Raw genomic sequence first — 22589 nt, forward strand, 5'->3', positions numbered from 1 at the left:
GTCCACAGCTCTCAGCGACGCCCTCGCGCGCGGCGCTGCAGGTGTACTTCGCTGCGTCATGAGTACTTTGATCCCCCAGGACTTTCCCGCTGTTCATCTGACGTTCGAATGGTACCCAGACAGGTTTGACCTCGTACTTCCTTGCCCTTGAACAACATAACATAAGTTACCAATATGATATCGATCTTCAGTATGACTACAGAAGCTGGCAAGAACCAAGCGCTGAGCACACAAACAACGGCTGACCTTTACAAGCTCACAGACGATTCACGACTAAGTCCACCAAAAATGCAGGTGAGTAGCCTTACTACAGCGTCACATACTGCTTGGCTTGACGAGGCTTCAGCCCAGCAATAACCTTGCACCGCTGCTTATCAGCAAGCGCCCCCATCGAGGTCGATGTCCGCCAACCCCGCGATCTCGTCGTCGGTGAACACGCGCCAGCGGTCGGAGGGTACATCTGCGAAAGCCTCCGCGAAGCTGGGAGGCGAGGAGATTATTGAGCGTTATCGCAACAAGTATGGTGCAAGCAGACGCACCGCTCATCCGTGTTGTTAGCACCGTCGACGGCGCGGATCCAGGCGCAGCCAAGGAAGTCGGGGCCATACTTGCGGAAGCTGGAGGATGGGATGTTAGTGTGAACCAATGAGAGAGATTGACAAGGGGGAAGAAGCGAGTCGCAGGCGAGAAGGATAACGTAGGGCGAAGAGGCGACACAACTGACCCCCCGCGCCATGAACGACGCGAAAAGAACATGGAAGACGAGGAATTGGGGCATAGGCCACTCACACTTCACCGTATGTCTCCGGGTCTGCCTCGGTCGAGTCACCTACGCCGAGGAACGTCTTGTTGGGGAAGATGCCGTGCAGGGCATCGATGATGAAAACCTGTTAGGAATCCATGACACTCAGTTCAGGTCGGTGAAGAGCCGTAGACGAACCTTGTACTCCTGCGTGTTACCGCCCTTGATGAAGGTGATCAGATCCGCGGGGTCCGTCAAAGTGAGGTTCTTGGTATAGATCGGGCCCTACGAGTAGGCCCAGTCAGTGACCATCAAGATATGATCGGAGAGCCTTGACGCGACAAGCCATAGCGCTGCTTAGCCATATAAATCCGAACCCGTACTCACCGCACTCGCATTGTAGGTCGTGTTGATGAAGTCGTGCAAGAAGGGGTACAACTGGTACGGCGAGCCCGTGACATACACGAACTGCGGGTCCAGCTTCTCCGCGAGCGCGGCGTAGAGCTCGGGCATGCCGGCGACGGGCTCTGGCTCTTCGAAAAAGGTAGCCTTGAGGAGGGCGAGCTTGTCGAGCGTGTGGGAGATCTTAATGGTGTCGTCGATGTCTGGCGAGAGGGTTAGGAGACATGACACCAGAACGTCCGAAGGCAGAGAATGAGGAAGCGCGAGCGCACGTGCCACAGGACTAGGTCCAGGAGAGGAGCCCACGTATACGACGACAAGAGACCATGCGGATATGATCAGGTGTAAACACACCATAACGACTTGCGGCATGATAATTCATCGCTCGTCTCTAGCGCCAAGAAGGCATCGAAGCTATCGTCGCATGCTATGGGCACATAACTCAACTGCACCAGGACTTACCACTGATGACGCCCCAGCCATCGGACTTGGACGCGAAGACGGTGCTCGCGAACGTGCGCCCGTCGTCCGTCTGCGCCGTTGCGGCGACCTTGGCGGATGCGACTTCGCCACCGCCAAGCGTCACGTTCTGCCAGGTGAGACCTTGGTCGTCGCCATCGGCCGTCGGGCCTACGGTGACGGGGGTATCGAGGCTACCTCACCATCAGTGGGTTATACATAGGGGAAAGCGATGCACTGACCCATCGACCACGACATTGACCTCTCGGTCCGCAACGCCGATCGCAGCGAAGAGTTTGAGACTGAAGCGTTGAGGTTCAGTGAACTCAGGCGAGTGGTCTCATACGTACCGCTCCGACGCGTTCGCGAGATCCTGGCCGAAGTCGATGCCGATCGAGCTCAGCACGTCCGCTGCCTTGTCCAGCCAGTCCTGGATGTCGATCTGGGACTTGTGTACGTATGCCTCCTGCGCGAGGAACTGCGTGCCATCGGGGCTGTCGGAACCATCATCAACATGCGACACGGTCTCAGGATCGAGCAACGCACCCCTCGTAAGCAAGCGAGTCGAAGAGGACCACCGTCTCCTTGTCGCCGACGGCGTCGCGGGTATGGATGGGGGTGCCAATGCGGCCAAACGATGCGGGGCGCGCCGCAACGAGCACGGTCGGCGCGAGGAGCGCAGCGAGGGCGAGGGGAAGCATGGCGGATGGTATGAGTCCGGAACGAACGTGTTATATAACGACTGAGAAAGTCTAAGAAGCCCACGCTAAAGAAGCAGCGTGAGAAGGCGGAGGAGCGTTCCCTGCGAGCGCGGCCCGCTGGAAGTGATGAGGGGGAGGAAGAGAGAGAGGTGAGGGCGCTGCATTCGAAGCATGCGATGGTCATCACCTTCCAATCACCGTTCCACGCGGTCGGAGGGCGACCGCAGATACCCGCGCGGGCCTGGGTTACGCGGGTGTGGGTGTCTGGCAGGGCGCGCGGAGGCGCACATGCTCAGCAATCTGGCAGACGGTGTCATCGCAGCACGTCTCAGCCGCCATATGCATTCATTGAGGGCAGATGCGAACAAGTGGTGGCGCCCACAACGACAGATGTCCTTATTTGGTAATTTATGGGCAAATGCCGATGGTGCCTTGGTTTCAACTCTGCGCAGGAGACTGGGAGCTTGAAACTATGGTATCATAACTCACATATAAAGCCTCTCTCAGACAGACCAGGACGAGTGCAGGTGCTATATTCGCCATATTAGCAAGCATCTCGTGCCTAATCAAGGCCTGTAACATGACCATCCAGCGCCCTGCCCTCTCGAACAGATACTAGTGAACCGTCTGCTGTAGGAGGCACTAAAGCAGCCCGATGTATCGTACTATCCAAGTGAGCGCTTCCTGAACATAACTCGCGCCGAGTGATTCGGCGATTGAAGATCCCTGAACCACTCGTTCTCCGGCTTGACGCGCGAGCCGCCTTCGAGCTGAACGTCATAGTTCAGGACGATGTGCGCGAGCATGGCCTTGAGCTCGTTCGCGGCGAAGAAGCTAGAGAGATGAGCGTCAGTAACACGGTGGTATCATCGCATGGTGCGGGACAAAAGAAGTCGACGCACCGCCCGGGACATGCATGGAACCCGTGGCCGAAGAGGAGGTAGTCGCAGTCGGTCTTGACCATTTGGTACTTCGTTGGGTCGCTCTCGCGCAGGCGCGAGTAGCGGAACCCGTCGAAGGTGTGCGCGTTGGGGTAGCTGTCTGGTACGGAGCATCACAGATGAGCCACGCACACTGCGACGACGCGTGTCATCCCTCACCCTCATCCCGATGCGTCGCGTGGCTCGCGACGGAGATGCGTACGCCCTCCGGGACGAAGGTCCCATCGGCGAACGTGTAGCCGCCCTTCTTCGTGACGACGCGATCGAGGGAGACTGGGAAGCTCGCCGTTAGCGATTGTGTTCTGGCATCGGCTCGCCGAAGACTCGAAAGCCCAGCAAAATGAAAGAAACTCACGGCATCCCAGCCCATTGAACCTTCCCGCTTCGCGAAGGAAGCTGTCGATCTTGTGCATCTCCCGCATCGCGGTCTTGCCCCAGCCGTGGCGGCCGATCACCTCCTCGGCCTCTTCGCGAAGCGGCTCGAGATAGAGATGCGGCTCGGCGGCGAGGTGGAGGAGCGCGTAGGTGAATATCTACGTTAGACAGGGAGATGGGGAAAATGCAGGAGTAGAGAAAGCAGAAATCAGATCGAGGCTCGAGCAGGCAAGTGCGAGGCAACGTACGGAGGTCGACGTGTGGAGGGCTCCAAAGTTGATATGCATGATACGCAGGACCATCTCGTCGACGTTGCGGAGCTCAGGCGGGAGGTAGCTGAGGACCCACGAGATAAGATCGTTGGGCCTATTTAGCCTGTCCGTGCCGAGTTCGTCGTCATCGCGGATGCGCTGCGCGACGACGGCACCGATATGCTGGAGGAGGTCGTGGCGGATGGCACGGTAGGGAGAGAGGTATTTTCCGAGCAGACTGTGAAGTAGACTTCAGTTAACAAGTCGGTGGCAGTGAGACAAGATAGTCGAGGTAATTTGGGAATAGGGGACACTCACGGGCGGACGAAGGAAGGGAATTTGTGAAGGATACCGGCCGCTTGCATGACACCATGCGCAAATTGCATGTTGGCGTTGAGGAAACCCTCGTGCCGGCCTACGTTGTATTAGAGACCGTTCTCAGGGCAAGGAAACAAGGTTCATGACGCACAGAGAGGCAATCCGACAAAGTATCGGTTCCCGACACGATTCACGAGAGTCATCACAGCGTCGTGAGCATTGACGGTGCACCATTCTGCCAGGCGATTGGGTGTGAATTAGCAGAACAAATATATTATGATGACGAAACAGGCTTACCTTGGCCACCCTTAAAGGCAATGACATCCCCAAAGGCCGCCTCGATTTCATCGTAGATCTCCCCGAAGCAGTTCCCAATATTGCGCGTAACGTCGCCCTGTACGACACGGAGCTGCGAGTCGTGGTGGTCAAGATTGAGCCCGAAGGTGTACTTCATCTGGAAGATCTGTCGTCGAATTGTTCGTTAGGTCTGTGCTCGACTTCGTAGAAGGAGGGGAAGGAAAGAAGACTCACCCTTTCCGCCGCTTGTCTAAATGACAGCTCGTCTTCCCGCGCCGCGCGCAACTCGTCGACGAGGTTGCGACCGCTGATGACGACTATCCAGCTGTCCATGAGAGGGACGCGGAAGGCGCGCCCGGGATACTTGTCGACGCCCTCCTGTACCATCTCCCTAGCGCGCTCCTGGAATTCGCGCGCGCCTGCATACGGCGAGAGCCATCCGGAGTCGCCTATGGCGGGGATGTGTGAGAGCTGGTGCGAAGTCAGTAAGGCGTGAAAACTTGGTGAGGGAAAGGGAGATAGATGGTGGTGGTTATAACGTCGATGGAATATCTTGTGTGGTGCGAAGTAAGAAAGGAGGGAAAAAAGAAGGACTTACGTCTGGTCCGGACACTTTCTTGTAGATAGTATACCCAGCCATGGTCGCAGCGCCTACAGCGAGCGCGGCCTTTGCAGATGGGTCGAGCTCGAGGACCGTCTCCTGGATAGAGCTCAACAATGGTGTTCCAGACATTGTTGGGAGATGTCAAGTGTAGTGTCGAGGCAATGAAGTGAAGAGTGAGGTGTACTCTTGAGTCTCTTCACCCGGCCTTTTAATACTCAGCCAGAGTCCGGTTCCGTCGGTGAGGTAAAGACGGGACATGGTTTGACAGGATGTGACTCCGTTGGAGTCCCCCGACATCCAGCCGACTTGTTGACATTCAGACGGGCTCTCTATCTTGCAGTGCGACAAGTGCGGCCGGGATTACAATGCTCAAGTGACGGTCAAGAGCAAGTTGGCAACGGGGATTTCCGAAACTCACGTGCCGGTTGGATTTCCTCAGCGCGATGACATCAGCGATCAGCGGGCAGCTCGACCGTCACCTTCGCCGTGCGCCATCAGCAGCGACGAGTAACGCCTGTAACGACCGCCGTTCGTCCTTCTCCTCCTGCTCCGTCTGTCCGCTGGCTGACCTACGCTCTTGCTCCCCACCGCGCTCCCGCACCCTCCCGATGTCGCCGCGCAGACGACCGCATTAGAGCACGTTTTGGATCTGCAAGAGGTTCAAGCCGTACCACCCCGTTAGACTCGAATCCATCTGCAGAAGCACCCGAACTCTTCGAAGACTTCGAATCAGTTTACGTGACCTTCGATCGCCGGAGCAGGACGATACTTCTCCTATCCCGGACCCTCCGCGAACCAAGCAATCATCCATCGAATAACCCACACATTCCTTACTCACCATGCTCGCCACTATATGTCTTGTTCTGTGTCTGGCCGTGGCGCTTGCGCGCGCAGAACTATATGTGCGTGTGCGCTATCTCGTTATGGTCAGGTCGCTGACGGCTGTCCTTCTCGATCCTATGTGGCGGCCCGTTCATCCCTCCACCCCTTGCCTACGTCTTCCGACCTGTTCGGGACTCAACAATACCCTCCCTATACTGTGCTCCACCTCTCAAACACGCTCTATATGCTGCTAACCCTTGCCGTTCGCTCGGACTTGCACATCGGAACGCCCCTCGCCGCCCTCAATAGATCGTTAGCCCGGCATCCGGCTCGACCTGTCAGGCAGGGCAGCCATGTACCGTCAATTGGCTAGACGATGGAAACTCTCCGAAGCTCGCATCCATCGGCGTCTCTCGGATAGGGCTCTACATGGACAACATGGTGCGTGCCTTTGCACAATCTGGAGAGCACGGTTCCTGACGAAACCTCCGTGCGCTTTATCTTCGTGTGCTGTCTAATTTCCTCACCTGCACCTCGCAACTTCGCCCTGGCTTGTGCTACTCTCGTTCTATCGCTCTGCTCGCGCTGTGTAGCAACTCGTCCAATCCATCGAACCCGTTGACGTGTCCGCAACCCATTCCATGACGTTTACGGTACGCCGGCTAGCGAACACCGCATTCACCTCGCTGACCTTTGTCTCATCAGCCGAACCCAGAGGCGGGCCCGGACGCAGATTCCTAGTGAGCTCATCGCGCCTAACACCCGACCCCTATCCCTCTGCATATCATCACTTACAAACGCTGACCCCTCCCCAGCTACCTTGTCTTCACCTCCACCGCCCTCACCGATGCCTCTGGCGCCGCCTACACCGAGTACTCCCCCTTCTTCCGCCTCACCGGCATGTCCGGTACGCGCGGGCAGCCCGTCGCATCGCTCACCTCCGAGTTGCCCGTGCCGTCGACGCTCACGAGCGACACCTTCGTCTCGCCGGTGACGCCGAGCATAAGCACGGTCACGGTGGGCACGCTGTCGACGAGCTTGAGCCCTATACCCAGTTTGTCGGCGACGAGTGGAGGTGCGACTGGGGGTGTCGGTAGCAGTAGCAGGATGAGCACTTCGAGGAGCGCGGCGGCGACGGGGTCGGCGAGCGCGTCGCCTAGCGCGAGCGCGGGGACGAACGCGGAGGGCGATGATGGCAATTCAAACGGCGCGGGTCGGGCGAGTGTTAGCAGTGCGCTGGCGGTGTCGTGTGTGGGCGCGCTGTCGCTCTACATGATCTGCGCGGTCCTGTAATGAATCAGCCCGCTTGTACCTCCGCTCGGCGGACCGTCGTGTAAGTCCCACGACCTCGTCGAATGCATATCCTGATCATACACGCAGCGTGAATCGTTTTCATCGCCCCACGACATAACGTCGTTTCGTTGTGCTATATATCCACCTCCCCTGTCGCATAACCACCTGCGCCCTATCGCATAACCCCCTCCGCCCTGCCACATACCTGCCTCCCCCGCTCCCGACCCTGTTGTGCAACCCGCTGCCTCCTCCGCGCACGCATAGAAGCCACGGACCTCTTCCTTCGCATATCCTGCATTTATCGTACTTGTACACTAGTTTTGTTTTGTTGCTTTTGGGGCTTGCTTCTGGGGCCTGCTCTTGGGGCCTGTGAATCTTGCATACCGCGTACGAGCGTTCATGCCCCTTCGGTCGCTGAGCTTTTGGCTCGTCACTGAGTTTGCGGCTCGTCACTGAGCTCTCGGCTCGACCGTGCTGCTTCCTGGCTCATCTGTGCGGCTGCCCTGGCTCAAAGAGGTGGCTGACCCCGCTCTACTGAGCTGCTACCATCTTTCGACGGGGCTGCTGCCCTCGTTCGCCAGGGCTGCTACCTTCGTTCGCCAGGGCTGCCGTCGTGCCTACTGCTCCCTTGGACTTTGTCTGTACCTATTCATTCTTTTTGTCTGCGTTTGTACTGCGACACCCACCTAATGCATGCTCCGCTTACCATGCTTGTTGATCTCGAGGGTGCTTGTGGTTGCTTACCCGGCGAATGCCGACATTCTTCGATTGAGACCTCTCAACCCTTTGACCCGTGAGATCTCGCGTGAGATTCTAACGGTAGAAAACCACCCCCAAATACTGAGGTAAGTACAGTAGGGTGCGACGCCACGCGGAGTCAACCCTCCGTCCTGAATTTAATTCCAGAATTTGGTTAATGACTTCGTGCGTACCTGTTCCAACAACAGCAGCCGAGGTACTCTTCATCTAACATGCCCCTCGCCTTTTACTAGGGGCATCCGGGAGAGTGCCTCATCCAAGGCTGCGTTGCAATCTTTGGTTATACCAGACCCTTCCGGGTCTATGTTCTCTCCTCTTTTTGTTCGTATGAACGCGTGATGAAGGCATTCCCATCAGGCGGCGACATGATTTGTCTAAATCGTGACATGCCAGGCAGAATGCTTTCTGATCACGAAAGCTGGGAACATTCGTCTACACAATACATACACAGACAAGACAGCAAGCAGACACAGAACAAATACAGTCGTCAAGTATACGCCTACGCGTCGATTTTCCTGATCATCCTCCTCTCCCGCTCTCCTACCACCTTCACCACGCCCTCATTCTCCAACGCCTTGATGACCTCGGCGAACTCGTTCGGGTCCACCTTGATCGTACTCTGGCTCCCCAGCTGCTTGATAGCATCCGAGTACCTCACACCTCTCGACCCCGCCGATGAGCTCAAGATACTCAACAGCTCCCTTCGCATATCGTCCCGCAGCTTCAGCTGCCCCTGCCCCGTGCCCGTGTTCAGCATGCTCATGTCGATCTTGCCCGTCCTTGGGTCCATCGCGCTCGTGCGGATCGCCTCCCGCATGAGGCGGTTCGCCTCGCGCACGTCCTGCAGCTCGACGAACGCGGACATGCGCATGCGCGCGTGCGCCTCGGAGAGGCGGATCATGCTCTCGAGCTGTCGAGTGGTGGCGGTGATGCGCCGCTCGCTAGCGCGGGGATCGTCGCCCATGTTACGCATGTCGACGTAGGCGCGGACGAGCTCGTTGCCGGCATCTTCGGTGATGACGGGGTGGACGCGCGAGCGTGCATAGTCGATGTAGGCGGAGAGCTCGTTGATGGGCTGCGCAAGGATTAGCTGATGTTTACTTGCGCTCGGAAACGCAGACTTACCAGTATCTCGTATGCGGATGTGTTCGGAGTGTCTTCAAGGTATAGCCCCACCAGATGCTGCGCCAGCTTCCGGTCGAGAGCCTCGTCAACCTGGTCCAACACAAGATACAACAGGTCGAACCGCGAGATGAGCGTCGGCGGCAAGTCGATGTTGCGCGTAACCGGCAGGTCAGGGTCGTACTTAGAGCCGATGGGGTTCGCTGCTGCAAGGATAGAGGTTCGGGCATTCAGTGTCGTGATGATGCCAGCTTTGGCGATGGACACAGTTTGCTGTTCCTGTTAGACGGATTACAAGAATCCAGGGAAAGTCAGGAAGTTACCCACCATAACTTCGTGCAGAACACTGCGCGTAGCGTCGGACATCTTGTCGAACTCATCGATACAGCAGACACCTCCGTCGCTCAGAACCAGTGCACCACTGAAACAAGGTTTGAGCCAACAAATCAGACAAAGTCGAGATTTTCCGACTCACCTTTCGAGCACCAATTGTTTGGAATCCGGATCGCGAGTCACGTACGCCGTCAGACCGACCGCAGATGAACTCTTGCCAGATGTGTACACCCCACGAGGCGCAATCTTGTGCACATACTGAAGAGAGTCAATGGACGTGTATAGCAGCTGATACAAGTGAGAGACATACCTGCAAGATCTGCGACTTACTCGTACCGGGATCACCAACCAAGAGCACGTTGATGTCTCCACGGTACCTGGGCCCACCGCCGCCCCCACCGCGCGCAATGCTCTTGTTCGTGCCTCCAAACAGCTGCAACAGAATGCCCTTCTTCACGTCGTCCATCTCCCAGATCGACGGCGCCAGCGAGCGCGACAGCAGCTCGTAGATATCAGGGCGCTGGCTCAGCTGCTTTAGCTTCGCCTCCAGCTCTGACCGCTTCGTCTGCAGCCCCTCGCGCTCTGCCTCGCTGTCCTGGCCATCGCCGACACCACCAACGCCTGGGATGCGATCGCCACCGGCGGGACGCGTCGACTTGTCGAAGCCCAAGGTTCCGTCTGTGCCGAGCTTAATGTGCACGACATCCAGATAGGTCTTGAACAGGCTTTTGAGCGTCCTTTGCCTCGGGTTGACGCGCACGGGCACGCTGCGAAAGATGCCGGTGACGACGAGGCGGTCGCCGGGCTTCGACACGTCCACAAGTTCGTCGTACACGCTGAGCGAGACCGTGTGCGGCGTCTGACCGTCTGGGACGGCGTCAGGCGTTTCTTGCAGGCGGATGACCTGCCGGTCGGCGAACTCGCAGCGGTTGTGGACGAGGGACATAGTGCCGGGCGCGCCGCAAACGTCGCGGGGGCAGCTGGCGGGCTCTTCGATTTTGCCGCGGTAGATCTCGACCTGCACGGTGTGCTGGCAGGTCAGGCAGCGGAAGAAGGCAGTCTTCATGTCTGGGATGACCGGCGTGGCACGGATAACCAAGCCCTTGATGCAGACGAGCTTGTCCGTATCTATGGGATGGGGTCAGTAATTCAATGATTTCGTTAGAGGGAGAATACTCGCCAGAAGGGTTGAGATTACGCATGTTGCTAGCAGGAAGGCCGAACGGCCTGACCTTGTACACCCTTCCCATGATAGTTGCGATTTCGGCGTCACCTTCCTCTCCGAGCATACCATCTTCTCCATTTTCTTGATCCATCTCTGCAATACGAAGCATCTCGTCCTTCAACACCTGATCGAAGGCAGGAATAACTTCCTGAGGGTACTTCACGACTTGGCTGTGCAATTTCTTGCATGGCGGGTATGCAGCTAGGTTATTGATGTCGAGATTGAGGTTGGACTGATCCGTGATGCGCATCCGGCGAAGATAGGTCTCGTAAAGTAACTGCTCGCCTTCTTCGGGAGAGGTCTGGACTGCAGTTGGTAGACCTTGTTCGCGGTCGTACGCGGTACGGTACTTGGGCTTGAACCCGTGCAAGAATTCGCGAAATGACTTCATAGTCTCCGCGAGGTTGACCGTTGTGCCCCAGATAGCGCGGATCTCGTCGGGCTCATCAGACTGCGCTGCAGGAAGAGCAGACAAATTGGCGTTGGAGGACATGGGAACATCGAGGCCAGATGCATCGGATTGGAGGTTGCTGCGTGCAGACCTAGCTTCGGTCTGGCGATGGTGGCGGCGGAAAGATGGGGTGAGTGAAAGGGAAGAGTGAATATCTCCTCGGCGGTTGACGGGGGTCTTCGTGGGCGAGCTACGGGGCGTGTCAGTGGCGAATGTCGCGTAAGAGTGCTGGTGAACTCACCCAGGATAGCTGAGCCTATCATCCGAGTAGCCAGAGCGTAGAGCACTCCCCGCTCTGCTCCTAGGACCGCTCCTAGCAGACGATGACGGGTAGGTCAAACGCGGCGAACTGCCACCTGAAATGATGTTAATGATCGCGTCGACGACGCGTGAAACGACGCGTCGTACCCTCGAAAAGTGGCGTCTGCGGTGTGCGACGCGGTGTGTTCATCCCCATCGCCCTCCTGGCCACAACGTTACGCGAAGGGGACGTGTCCGGCGCGCGCGAGGCCCTCGATCGCGCTGGCGTCCCCGCCGCCGACGGCGTGCCAGGCAAGAAGAGGCTCTCAGCGTTTGGCGCGTCGGGGAACGTTTCTTCGATAGTGCCATCGTTCATGTCAACGTCGTCTGGGACGGGCGCAGGGGAGCTGGGCATGTGCAGTGGCGAGGACGACATGGCGAGACGATGATGGCGGGAGGAAAGATGTTGAGATCAATATATTGCCGCGCGCAACTCTTCCTCACCCCTTGCTCTTCCCCATGTCGAACGTGAATCTTGACGACCTCAACGAGGTGAGATCTCAAACGCTAGATCTATCTGTGACTTATGAGCAGTCTTCATTCTATATACCTTTCGAGGGAGAAGGTACGCGACCCGCGCACTTGCTCAGACTAATTCACTAACCTTCAACGCAGACGAGGCTCTCAGTGAGAGACTGCCTGCAGAGGCTACAGACCAATCGTCCGAGAAAGCCCTTTCTGCACGAATAAGCGAATACAGACGCGTGTGGGATACGTGCTTGACGCGAATACGGGCGCGTTGACTGGCCTGCACCCATCAATTCCTTGTGCTAACGTTCTACAGGCGATCGTAGATTCGCTTTACGAACCGGTCATTGAATCTGTCGCTGATGAGATCGTCCATGCAGATGACAATGTTCTCCCTGGGCTACCATACCCCGAAATCCCTGTCGTATGCCTCACAAGTGAGTACCAACTCCCCTTGTTCTCTAAACTCCCCACCTCGCCACTTCTCCGACCGAGACTGAAGCCACACAGATTGCACAGGCACCTCGTCCTTTATATCTCAGCTCAACACCCGTTTCGAAAGGTCAGGCGCGGCTGTCATAAACCTGAACCCAGAGGCTTGCTCGAGCATCACACTCTGCATGAAGGCGCTTGTGTCAGGCTTCACTGAACATCCAAGTCTCTACGACCGAGGTGCGTTTCTTCCCCATGACCCTTCCCTCTTTCTGACCGACTCAATCAGTCCCAAAACTCAAGCGCCGCGGCAATAGTCTGGCCGCATACGACCTGAGTCTCTTAGCCGCCTGGCACCGCGAGGTTTCCGACGTACAGTTGGTCGCGGTACTCAGCGACTTCGAGGACTTTGACCCGAACATCGTGTGTCACATGTTCGAGATCTGCAGGTACGATAGCGCGTACTGGGGCCAACGTATTCGCTGACTGCCTGCATCAGTCTCTACGCCTCGCAGCTGCCTTTGACATTCGTGCTCGCGTGCGCCTCGCCACCTGCTCCGTCGTACATGCACTCGACCTTCCCGCGTTCTGTGCTCGCCCTTCTGCGCCTGCGCAGTATAGACTTTCCGTCTGGTCCTTCGGTCGTGGGCGAGATAGTGGACGGGGTCCGTAATTGTATTCGCCCATACGCAAGTCAACTTACCTTGTATCAGACCTTCTTCGACACCGAAGTGGACTCCCTCATACCTGGTCCAGCTACGCTTGACTTCCTTGCCGACTACACCTCGAGACACGTCGCAAGCGTAGACACCGTTGTATCCATACTTCAGGTGCGTTCTCGCCCTCACTCTCACATATCTCCCACCAAACTCTCTCCCATAGCTCTCCTTCCTAAAGCACTTCGCCACTGAGCCTCTGTCCGTCCTCGTCGCCGTGCCCTCTGAGCCGGCGCATACGAAGATGAAGGACCCACCGCTGAACGTGGAATCTAACAGCGAGGACTTCGACGAGATTGCGCTCAATACCAAGACGGGGTTGCGCCTGGCGCGAGCAGCGAATACGAAATTGATCTCGCAGGGGCATCGTGGGCTACCTTGGGAGTCGAATATCCTCCCCATCCTCTGTGGTGCCCTCCGCGGGCAGCTGCCGCCGGATTTCAAGCATCTTGTTCGGATGGTCAAGTGAGTGACGATTTCCTTGCGCCCCTACCTTATTCTTTAATGTGGCATAACTCAAGCTAACACGACTGTCCCCTCAGGCTCTTAGATATAAATCAGCTTTACGATCTGGCGGACGACTTGCTACGTCAACTGCCGGAGTCGATGGAAACCCTACGCGATGGCATTCACGAGCACGTACGCAACACGCTCGCGGCAATTGAGGGCAAAGAGGGGCCAGAAGCATGTAGGGAACTGGCGGCGGAGTTCAGCGAATTCTTCGCCGCGATGATCAAGTGAGTTGATCCACAGTGATCCATCAAGCGCGCAGCTAACATTGAGTATAGGCAACTATTGTCGAGGCAGCTACATGAAGTGGATTTGTCGAGAATCTGGTACACGAACGAAGCACCTTTTCCTTCAGAGGTTCGTCAGGTTTTCGGACTGCAATCATCGCCGGCACTTACATTGCATATATTAGCTCCTCAATCCCAACGTGCGCGCATCTGTCATCTCTGCACTTGTGCAGCCGCACGCTTTCACGGAGGATCCGCCACAAAGAGTCACGAACGACGAAGACGACGAGGAGCCCTTGTGGATGCTCCCTGACACCGCAATAGTGTTCGCGCGCTACCTCGACAGCGGGCGGATGATCAATGTCTACGACTGGTTTGAAGCCTTCCGCGCCGTTCTGGACGCGCAGAGGGAGGAGCGCGCGCAGACGCTAGCCGATGGTGAGGGAGCTGATGGTGCGAAAGGCAAAAGTCCGCGAAAGAATAAGAAGAGGAAGAAAGCTACCGCGGACGATGGAATCGACGAAGAGAGTTGGGCACTTGAGGTGCAGGCACGCTTTGTGCGCGCGCTCCACGAGCTGGATTACATGGGATTCTTGAAGCACACGGGGAGGAAGGCGGACCACGTAGTGAAAATGTCGTTCGATGTGGTCGACGACTAATTCCGATGAGCTTTCGATTTCGAGATGACCTGCTTTGGCGAGCCGGTGTATCTGTCTGCCATATCGTATGCGCTGAAGTTTTTCTACTCGGGGTTGACATGGCTTATGCCCCCAATTTCCTTTCTGCTATTGTTCCCGGCGTGACAAAACGAACCGTCACGCCGGCTACTTGCGGCAGGGCGCGTGCTTCTGCCGCACTTTGCCGCCTTCCCCACGTCCGGCGGCGCGGTGCGTAGGCTTTGTCGGCTTTTTGCTTGTCATCTTCCTCCACCTTTGTCTGAACTTCGTGAGCTGCTGACCGATATCTCTTTCCACTGACCGCTGTTGCTGCCCTCTGACCGCGCTGCAGCTCTCGTCCTACTCGCCTCCGGATCGCTCGTCGTCATGGGTGGTCTCGTGCTGCTATCTGTAATCCTTGCCTCGGCCACGGCGCTTGCAATTGAACAAACCGGTTCGTGGTTCGATTCGTGCGCTGTCTCATTTGTCTGCAGCCGATGTCACCCTCGAGAGGCTCTCGATTGGCTCTCTGTGCCCTCGTTGAACACCAGCAAACCAAGCGATGCCTGCTAGACTTTCGCGATTGATGTGGTGCATGAAGCTCGCCATCGTGATCTAGCTTTGGCTGGCAGGAATTAGGCGATGCTATGTTCGGTCTCTCATCTATGCCCCCTTTCTTATGAACTGCTTGACTCTCATCTTCGCATCTGGCTGACTACCTGGAGGGTGCGATGGCCAAGTTTGCCCTGAATATCTTGAGTAGCACGACAGCGCCACCATGAAGCAGGTGTCGTAGTCACGCACCGTATCCTCTCGTGATAGCGGTCTAAGGTAGGGGAACCGTCTGGATACGGGAGTGCGATGTCGTACTGCTGGTTGGTGGATCTTGTCTTCGTCCCATGACGCACGGAGCATAGCAGAGTAATCGTATCAGGTGCGCCTCGAGCTACGTTGTGCTCCGACTCTCGATAACCCTGCATTCAATGGACGACCTTTAAGGTTCAGTCCTTCATCCTGTAACCGTGGCGCCTCCTGCGACCATGTCATGTCTGGTTCGCAAGCTGCAATTGAGTTCGAAAGAGACGAATGATAAGGCAACCCTCCTGCCGGGACGAGAGACCAACGACATCGATTTCTTGATGCTGGTCTAGTTTTCCAAGCGTGCGATGCATGCCGGAGTAGACTATGTTGGCCGCCAATCAATCACAGGTATTTTTCTACTCACCTCAAGCGAAGAACTAAGGGGGTACGACTGCGAGACCATCGGAAAGAAGGACAGAGTTACGCTTTCAGAATCAGAAGCCCTTGGCTTGCGTACTTGATGCTATGTCTCTGATAATGGGTTCCAAACATAACCCTTTATGGCATAGAAAAGCTCGACCAGAGACTGTCCAAAGACGCTGAACAGAGGAGAATGCGATATCGTTGACCGTGAAGGTTACGGTTGAGTTTAGTTTGGCTCGGCGGGTTGGCTTGCATGACGGCTCGGTTCATCTCCATTTGACGTGTTTCGTTCTTCCGTTCGTTGCTCCCCCCGTATCGTTGACTCTTTCCCCCATCGCTGCCAGCCCTCATACGGGAACGCTGACAATGGGCAGCCTGCTCGACATGGACGTCGACTACGACCGACCACAGTCGCCCTCTGCGGGCGGCTCATCCGCGGCCTATGACGCTGCCGCCCCGAGCGGGTCGGGAGCGCAAAACCTGCCGTGCGGCTCTTCCAGCGCCTTCTGAGTCTATTTCTTATCATCCCTCAGCCAAGTCCGCGCGAGGATCACTGTTGTGTGCGCTGAAGTATGTGTCTGAGTGTTTTCCCCGCATCGCGTAGCAGTGATTGACTGGATTGCAGTGCAAGCGGCTCAAGCTGAAATGCGACCGGAAAATGCCCTGCGGAAGCTGCGTTAAGCGAGAGGCGACATCGAAATGCCAGTACTCTGCCGCTGCAGCAGAGAAAGTGTGCGTAATCGTAGCCATAGGCGATCCACATAGACTGACTTTGACCCCGCACTGCAGTGATCTGCAGTCGCTCAACAATCGACTGGTGCAGCTGGAGCAATATATTGCCATGTCCTCTGGGGGCCAGTTTTCCTCGACATATCCCCTCGCCCAAGTCACAGGTGGGGCCAGCTACGCTCCCCACTCCTGCTCTCATGGGCCTACCCCAACCTCCGCCTCTTTCCCTTTCCCCGCACTGTCGCAACTCCTTCAAGCGAGTGTGGACCCTGTCATCCTTACCTTGCCTACTCGCCCACTATGGACCGACTGGACATGGCCTACCGACATCGCCAATGCGGTTCAATTGCCCCCAGTAGCACACTCGTCCGATGGTGCCCAAGAGGTTTCCACCTCGACTACCGACCCCTTTTCTTGCCATCGTAGCGATATGACTGGTACCACTTCTTCCGCCGTCACCTTCATCAAGCAAGGCGATATCGGAACCGGCAAGCTGCGCGCACCCGCCAACCTCGTCGACGCGCTGCCAGTCTCCGACCTCCTCGAAGCCCTCCCCGCCATCTTCACCACTATGCGATCTTACCTCCCTGGCTTCTTCCACTGCGAGTACGGCCACGCCCGCGTCGTCGAGAATCTCGCGCGGACGGACGACAAGCGCACCGCGGCGAAGCAGAAAGCGAAGGCGCAGCAGATCTTCTTTGGCAACAATCCTGGCCGGCCTGTCACCAAGCCGCCTGGCTTTGCACCGAACGACCCGCTGTTCAGCTCGTTTAGCGCGAACGGGGCGGATGCGTCGCCGAAGAAGAAGGCGGGGCAGGACGATGAGTGGTCATTGTCTTTCTACGCGGCTGCGTGCGCTTTGATGGCGTTGTCGCCAAATCCTGGCGTGGACGGGCTTGACGCCGACTATTGGTACGCGCAGAGCGACCAGGCGTGCCATGCTTGGGAGCAATACTGCGGGACACCTTCGACGAAGGAAGGCAGTAACTATGTTACGTCTCTTCTGGCCCAGCTATCATACTGCTTGACTCGCGCCGACGCGGCTGGCGCTTCGGAAGTGGTACGTGCGAGCGTCGTCTCTTGTCACCTTGGCTAATAGCGCGCCATAGATCCACAAGGCAGCCATGTTTTTCCGCACGCATCACTTGACTGTCGGTGCGAAGGACGAGGTAGCGACGAAGAACACGAAGGATGTAAGAGAGAAGTGGATGAACGATGTCTGGCTCGACATTATCTTTTGGGATGCGTGAGTTGCATTGCTTCTTCGGTCCGAAAGTTACTCACCTCAGGGTAGCTTCGTTTCGGATAAGATGGGACAGCCGCCGCTCATCTCTGAGGGTTGTGTACCGGCCATGGAGAATCGCGAGTCCGAGTCGCCGGACTTTCTTGTGCAGCGCTTCCGGTACGCCATTCTCTTCGTCGCTGGCTTTTAGCGTGCTCACACACAACAGACTTGCATCCATCGTCCGTCTGACCAAGACTAGATACTGGACGCTGGACGCCCTCGAGGCCGAACTTGCCCAGTTTGTAACGTCCGTCGCGGAGGTATCCTTGGACTCCTTCCTACCGTCTACCTCAAGCAACGCAGCAAAGAAGAAGAGGGCCCGCAATTTGCCTGACATACTGGGCGATCCCGACAAACGCGAGGAAGAGCTTCACATCCAGAAGATGGATCTCGTCCTCGCCGCCTGGCAGACGCTGCTTGCCGCGTACGTTCCGACGCTGCAGCACGACCATCGCATGGCGAATCCGAAGTGGGGCGGCATGGTGCACGCTGCACACCGTGTTGTAAAGGCTGCGACCGAGCTCCTGTCGTATATGCTCTCGGGCCCCAGCTCGTCGACCAAGCACTGCGTGCCCATTGCTGTTGGCGCCGGGTCCGCGACCTCATGCAGCTTCGCTCCACTCGCCGCCATGTACCCTTTGCAACACACGCTCTTCTCGGCTGCTTTGGTTTGCGGCTACGGCGCGTTGAAGCAGCCCAACACCGTGTGGGCGTCAGGCGCAAGCGAGGGCGTCCGCGATGCCCATGGGGCCTTCTCGTCGCCCGTCATACTGAAGCTTGGGGATGCGATTGGGGAGTCTTTAGGCCAGCGGGAGGCGCTGCAGATCCTGGATGTCATTCTCTCCAAGCTGCACGCCTCGTCTTCGGGCAGTCGAAAGCGCAAGCACGACGAGTACATGGGCGCTGCGGCGGATGATGCTCAACCGCTGGCGAGTGGAAACGATGCATCGGCGGAAGACGGCGCTCAGCAGTCCGCGGCACCTCTGTCGGAGCGCCTGGCGCGGATGGGCGAGGCGGCAAAGGAGAAGAACGGCGAGCGGCCGGAAAAGAAGAAGAAGCGGGTACTGTATCCCATCATCGGGATCCGCGTGCGCGCTGGGAGTGCGAGCAGGTCGACGGATGCGTCGGAGGTGACTGCAAGTCAGTCGGCGCCTACCTATGCTATGGATCTGCCTGCAGAGGCCACACCTTCGGTTGCTCAGCAGGCGTCGGCATCTTCCTCTCAGCAAGCGCCGTCGCTCGAGAGCCTCGCACACGCATTCGAGGAGCTGCCTCAGAATCCGACTGCGTCGCCCGTCATGCCCGCCTACTTTGGCGAGCGACCGGTGTCGTCGTCGTCACTGCAGTTTGACGCGCGCGCCATCGTCGACCCTTCGCAGTTCGATCCGTACGACCAGCAGCAGCAGAGGATGGCCAGAGGCAGCACGATGCCTTCGCCGTACGTCGATAACATGTCGGGCACATCGCAAAATGTGGGCGTTCCCCATTCAAACGCCTTCGGAGATGCGTCTCAAGGGCAGCGCTCACGACGTCCTTCCGTTTCGTCGACATACAACGCTGGCTCGTACGACGCCCAATCGCGTGCGCCGTATGAGGTGGGTCACCGGTCGTCGTCGTATGAGACCTCGCGTGCTTCGTACGAGCCCTCCTTCGGCTCACTCGTCGGATCGACGTCCGCAGTAACTTCGCCTTACGCGTCGACGGGCAGCAGTGGCAGTGTTGATGGCAATTCAGGCTCTGGGTCGTCGAGTAGCGCCACGCAGATGCCTCCGCTCCAGGTCCCCGCACTTCCCTCGCCGTATGGTCAACCCCTTCCACCTGTACCGCCGCCGCAACAACCGCAGCAGTACTATGACGCTCTGCCGGCGCCCTCGGCCTATCAGTCCCAGCAACAGGCACAGCAGCCACAAACCCAGCAGTCGCAGCAAGCGCTCCAGCAGACTTACGCGCCGGCGACATTCGACCCTGCGCCGTATTACCAAGGCCAATCGGCGTCGTATCAAGGCAGTCAAGCGAGCGGATCGTATAACGGAGCTCAGGCGAGTGGGTCGGGTGGCTACGACGTGAAGCCGACGACGGCAATGTTGGATGCGCAGGCAAGGTCGGAGGGGTACGCCTCGCAGCCGCGAGCGGAAGCGTACGGCTCGCAGTCGCGACAGGATGCGTACAGCGCGGCTCGCTATGATGGGCCTCAGACGGACTCCAGCTCTGTGTACGGCGATCGCGGTTCTGCGTATGATGACCGTGGATGGCTGCCCCCTCCCCGAACTGCCCACCAACAACAGTCGCATCAACAACCTCAGCATCGTCCGCCCCCACCCTCGCATCACCAGCCACCACAGCATCCACAGCCTCCGGATCAGTACTGGAATGGCGGGTACTCATATAACGGGTAGTCCACTCGCCGTTTCCTGTCTTCCGCCTGCTCGTTGTCGTTGTACTTTGTCCGTTGTGTCGCCTCGCTTTCGCCTCGTCCTTATGTCCTCTTCGTTATCGTTTGCATCTCCAATGTCCGCTCTGTACATTTCATGATACCCAGTCTATCTCCCCTTCCGCGTCTTTATAGCGTACACTTCCCTACTCTATGCCTTCTACCCGCGAGGTGCCGGCCCCTGCCCTTCGTTCGCACCCGCGCGATGTATTGTGTAGTTTACGTCGATCTATGTCTGACTTTATTCTGTTTTTGCCTCGCTCTGTTTGAACTTGTCCTTTCCTCGCCATTTTTCGACGCTTGCGTACTTTCTACCGGACATCGCCCGTGGTGTGGAAAACGATCACTACACTTCCAGAGCGAGACAGTAATTCTATTGTCGGCGTGCTCGCGCGTCCACATATGGAATACAAAGCAAGTCCGATACCCTACAATGCACGAAGTGCATCCAGAAAGGCTGATATGTAGGGGATATGAAGGTGCAGTCGTGTGTACTTGGGGGAAGATGTGCGTAGAAGATACAAAGTCTATGTGTCCAAAAAGTGCAAGGTTGGGTGATATCGTGAGTGCAGCGTTTGACGGTGCCCGCTACTAAAGCTTGGCCTGCACGAAGACAAGGACCGCGGCGAGCCCCATGAGGAAAACGCAGGCGACCCAGCTGCCCACGAGCAATCCACGGCGCACGGGGCCTTGCCTCTGCGAGACGACGTGCATAATCCATGGTGAGCGCGAAGGGGTGATGTACTGCTGCTGCCGGCTCTGCGGATGCTTCTCATCGGGATAGGCGGACGCCGAATATGACGGGGCCGGTGGGTAGGCGGGTGAAATCGACGCCTCGAGGTCATTCGGTGGATACGTGCATGCAATGACGGTGGGCGCTGCGTTCGGATGGGGTGCGCTGCTACTGCAGTCGGCGAGGTCAATGACCTTGAAGCCGTCGAAGGGTTCGGAGCCCTTGCGGGAGGCGGGGCCGGGGAGTGTTCCTCGCGGGGAGTAAGGGGGAAGAAGCGTCCCCTTGCGCTCCCGGCGTGGCGATGGCGCCTGGTATTGCTGGCTTTCGAGGTCGCGATCCTCGGTGGCGGAGATGAGGACGAGGCGCGGGGCGGTGGCGAAGGTGGTCATGCTGCTGAGGCGGGGCTGCTTGAGTGAGTGCGCGAGAGCAGGTGATGGTCGCGGTCAGGGAAGAGGGAGGTGTTAGGTCAGTCCGCCATATATCCCGCCCATGTCTTAGAGCCGCCGGAAGTGCGGTGTGTCTCGCTTATGCGATAGTGCGCGTAATTGGCAGGGGACTGCACTTAAAGTGGGAGGGTCTGACAGCGGGTACCTGAGATACTGCTGTCTTGATTTGGGAAATTTTAGGGCAGCGAGCCAAGAGGCGAAATCGAGGACATGATGAGCGCAGAGTTCAACTTTGATCGTGATGCGGGGCGGACGAAAACATGGTGATCGTGGGAAACGTGAGCACTGCACGTGCCGCGTCGTGGCACCGGCTCTCGGACCGCCCCAACCGGCGAAGCCCCAGCTCGCGTTCCGCGACGCGCCTTATTCCCTTCTCGTCACAAACCCTCATCGTTCCCCGACGCCTCCAGGTCATAAGCACTATACCCTCGCAGCGGCAACCTCGAACAATTTCCCCTCACCATGTTTTCCGAGGAACTCAAAGCGTTCCGCAGGCTGGGTATCCGCCACGTATGTCCCCTGGACGCCACGCCACCTCTAGCCTCATCCCCTTCCTAGCTGCTTCTACAAGCACTCAACTTTGCATCCGTCATAGCGTCAGGGCTTATGATGTGGAAGGGTCTGGGGGTGATCACGAACACTGAGTCGCCGATTGTCGTGGTTTTGAGGTGCGCGCCTACGTCCTGCATTATTCCCCCAACTGATATATAATCTGCATCGTAGTGGCTCTATGGAACCTGCGTTCTACCGAGGCGACCTGCTTTTCTTGACGAACCCCTCTGGCGTACGATTCCATACTGGTGACATCACGGTCTACAAGGTCCCGAACGGCGACATCCCCATCGTGCACCGCGTGTTGGAAACGCATGAGATCGCGCCGAACGCAACCTTCGTACCGCACAAATACAACAGGGCGTACGTATTATTCAAGCCTTGCCATCGGGAAGCATGACCTGACCGCTATCACAGATTGAAGACGCCAGAAGATCAACTACTGCTCACCAAAGGCGATAACAACCCCATCGACGACACCGGTCTCTATACCCAGGGCATGGACTGGCTGGAGCGAAAACACATCGTTGGGAAGGTTCGCGGGTGAGTGGTGCGCTTCGTCTTCTAATTGCCCCGTACTTAAGGCACTCGCTGCAGGTTCGTGCCGTACGTTGGCTACGCCACAATTGCCATGGTAAGCGCTCAAGGGGTACTTGTTTTTCTACCTGGCTGACGGTTTGCAGAACGACTTTCCACAACTGAAATACGGGTTATTGGGCATCTTGGGGCTGATGGCCTTGATACAACGAGAGTAGACATTGCCTATTTCTTGTAAGGGCATTGGG

General features: G+C 57.4%; 9 protein-coding genes across 9 annotated transcripts; 5 read left to right on the forward strand and 4 right to left on the reverse strand.

The window, feature by feature from the left end:
• Positions 1 to 373: 373 nt before the first annotated feature.
• Positions 374 to 2448, reverse strand: SCHCODRAFT_02628937 (uncharacterized protein; the record flags this gene model as incomplete). The annotated part of the gene is made up of 9 exons (XM_003030921.2): positions 2150 to 2448; positions 1954 to 2097; positions 1846 to 1905; positions 1607 to 1797; positions 1130 to 1347; positions 941 to 1027; positions 790 to 887; positions 540 to 617; positions 374 to 480 (listed from the first exon to the last, which is right to left on the reverse strand). Exons 1-9 carry the CDS (start codon positions 2302 to 2304, stop codon positions 375 to 377), a joined length of 1137 nt encoding a protein of 378 aa, XP_003030967.1. The 5' UTR covers positions 2305 to 2448.
• Positions 2449 to 2812: 364 nt separating this feature from the next.
• Positions 2813 to 5383, reverse strand: SCHCODRAFT_02628941 (cytochrome P450). Its single transcript, XM_003030920.2, has 10 exons — positions 5085 to 5383; positions 4721 to 4957; positions 4487 to 4652; positions 4341 to 4424; positions 4190 to 4286; positions 3869 to 4109; positions 3601 to 3778; positions 3405 to 3518; positions 3207 to 3345; positions 2813 to 3138 (listed from the first exon to the last, which is right to left on the reverse strand). The coding sequence occupies exons 1-10, from the start codon at positions 5217 to 5219 to the stop codon at positions 2970 to 2972; spliced, it is 1560 nt and encodes a 519-aa protein (XP_003030966.1). The 5' UTR covers positions 5220 to 5383; the 3' UTR covers positions 2813 to 2969.
• A 444-nt stretch (positions 5384 to 5827) lies between these two features.
• SCHCODRAFT_02318205 (uncharacterized protein) lies at positions 5828 to 7552 on the forward strand. Its single transcript, XM_050342357.1, has 5 exons — positions 5828 to 5992; positions 6222 to 6353; positions 6506 to 6565; positions 6618 to 6652; positions 6728 to 7552. The coding sequence occupies exons 1-5, from the start codon at positions 5930 to 5932 to the stop codon at positions 7203 to 7205; spliced, it is 768 nt and encodes a 255-aa protein (XP_050199620.1). The 5' UTR covers positions 5828 to 5929; the 3' UTR covers positions 7206 to 7552.
• A 733-nt stretch (positions 7553 to 8285) lies between these two features.
• Positions 8286 to 11807, reverse strand: SCHCODRAFT_02689581 (MCM-domain-containing protein). Its single transcript, XM_050346817.1, has 8 exons — positions 11504 to 11807; positions 11337 to 11451; positions 10600 to 11285; positions 9730 to 10547; positions 9562 to 9677; positions 9414 to 9507; positions 9090 to 9365; positions 8286 to 9039 (listed from the first exon to the last, which is right to left on the reverse strand). Exons 1-8 carry the CDS (start codon positions 11769 to 11771, stop codon positions 8464 to 8466), a joined length of 2949 nt encoding a protein of 982 aa, XP_050199621.1. The 5' UTR covers positions 11772 to 11807; the 3' UTR covers positions 8286 to 8463.
• A 23-nt stretch (positions 11808 to 11830) lies between these two features.
• On the forward strand, positions 11831 to 14500 carry SCHCODRAFT_02628948 (uncharacterized protein). The gene is made up of 12 exons (XM_003031326.2): positions 11831 to 11887; positions 11930 to 11960; positions 12011 to 12129; positions 12180 to 12300; positions 12374 to 12535; positions 12585 to 12744; positions 12795 to 12960; positions 13009 to 13125; positions 13178 to 13476; positions 13554 to 13748; positions 13800 to 13878; positions 13934 to 14500. The coding sequence occupies exons 1-12, from the start codon at positions 11855 to 11857 to the stop codon at positions 14405 to 14407; spliced, it is 1956 nt and encodes a 651-aa protein (XP_003031372.1). The 5' UTR covers positions 11831 to 11854; the 3' UTR covers positions 14408 to 14500.
• Positions 14501 to 15994: 1494 nt separating this feature from the next.
• On the forward strand, positions 15995 to 20038 carry SCHCODRAFT_01201831 (uncharacterized protein; the record flags this gene model as incomplete). Its single annotated transcript, XM_050341228.1, has 7 exons — positions 15995 to 16113; positions 16162 to 16198; positions 16254 to 16360; positions 16418 to 17417; positions 17467 to 17603; positions 17652 to 17759; positions 17809 to 20038. 7 exons carry the CDS (start codon positions 15995 to 15997, stop codon positions 20036 to 20038), a joined length of 3738 nt encoding a protein of 1245 aa, XP_050199622.1.
• Positions 20039 to 20539: 501 nt separating this feature from the next.
• Positions 20540 to 21453, reverse strand: SCHCODRAFT_02581041 (uncharacterized protein). The gene has a single exon (XM_003030918.3). It carries the CDS (start codon positions 21193 to 21195, stop codon positions 20665 to 20667), a length of 531 nt encoding a protein of 176 aa, XP_003030964.1. The 5' UTR covers positions 21196 to 21453; the 3' UTR covers positions 20540 to 20664.
• SCHCODRAFT_01309806 (uncharacterized protein) lies at positions 21209 to 21453 on the forward strand. Its single transcript, XM_050341421.1, has one exon. The coding sequence runs from the start codon at positions 21240 to 21242 to the stop codon at positions 21399 to 21401; it is 162 nt and encodes a 53-aa protein (XP_050199623.1). The 5' UTR covers positions 21209 to 21239; the 3' UTR covers positions 21402 to 21453.
• A 261-nt stretch (positions 21454 to 21714) lies between these two features.
• On the forward strand, positions 21715 to 22559 carry SCHCODRAFT_02504316 (signal peptidase complex catalytic subunit SEC11; the record flags this gene model as incomplete). Its single annotated transcript, XM_003031324.1, has 6 exons — positions 21715 to 21762; positions 21811 to 21920; positions 21976 to 22171; positions 22229 to 22347; positions 22402 to 22438; positions 22488 to 22559. 6 exons carry the CDS (start codon positions 21715 to 21717, stop codon positions 22557 to 22559), a joined length of 582 nt encoding a protein of 193 aa, XP_003031370.1.
• Positions 22560 to 22589: the final 30 nt, after the last annotated feature.

This window comes from Schizophyllum commune (genome assembly GCF_000143185.2).
Source record: "Schizophyllum commune H4-8 unplaced genomic scaffold SCHCOscaffold_7, whole genome shotgun sequence".
Lineage (NCBI taxonomy): Eukaryota > Fungi > Basidiomycota > Agaricomycetes > Agaricales > Schizophyllaceae > Schizophyllum > Schizophyllum commune.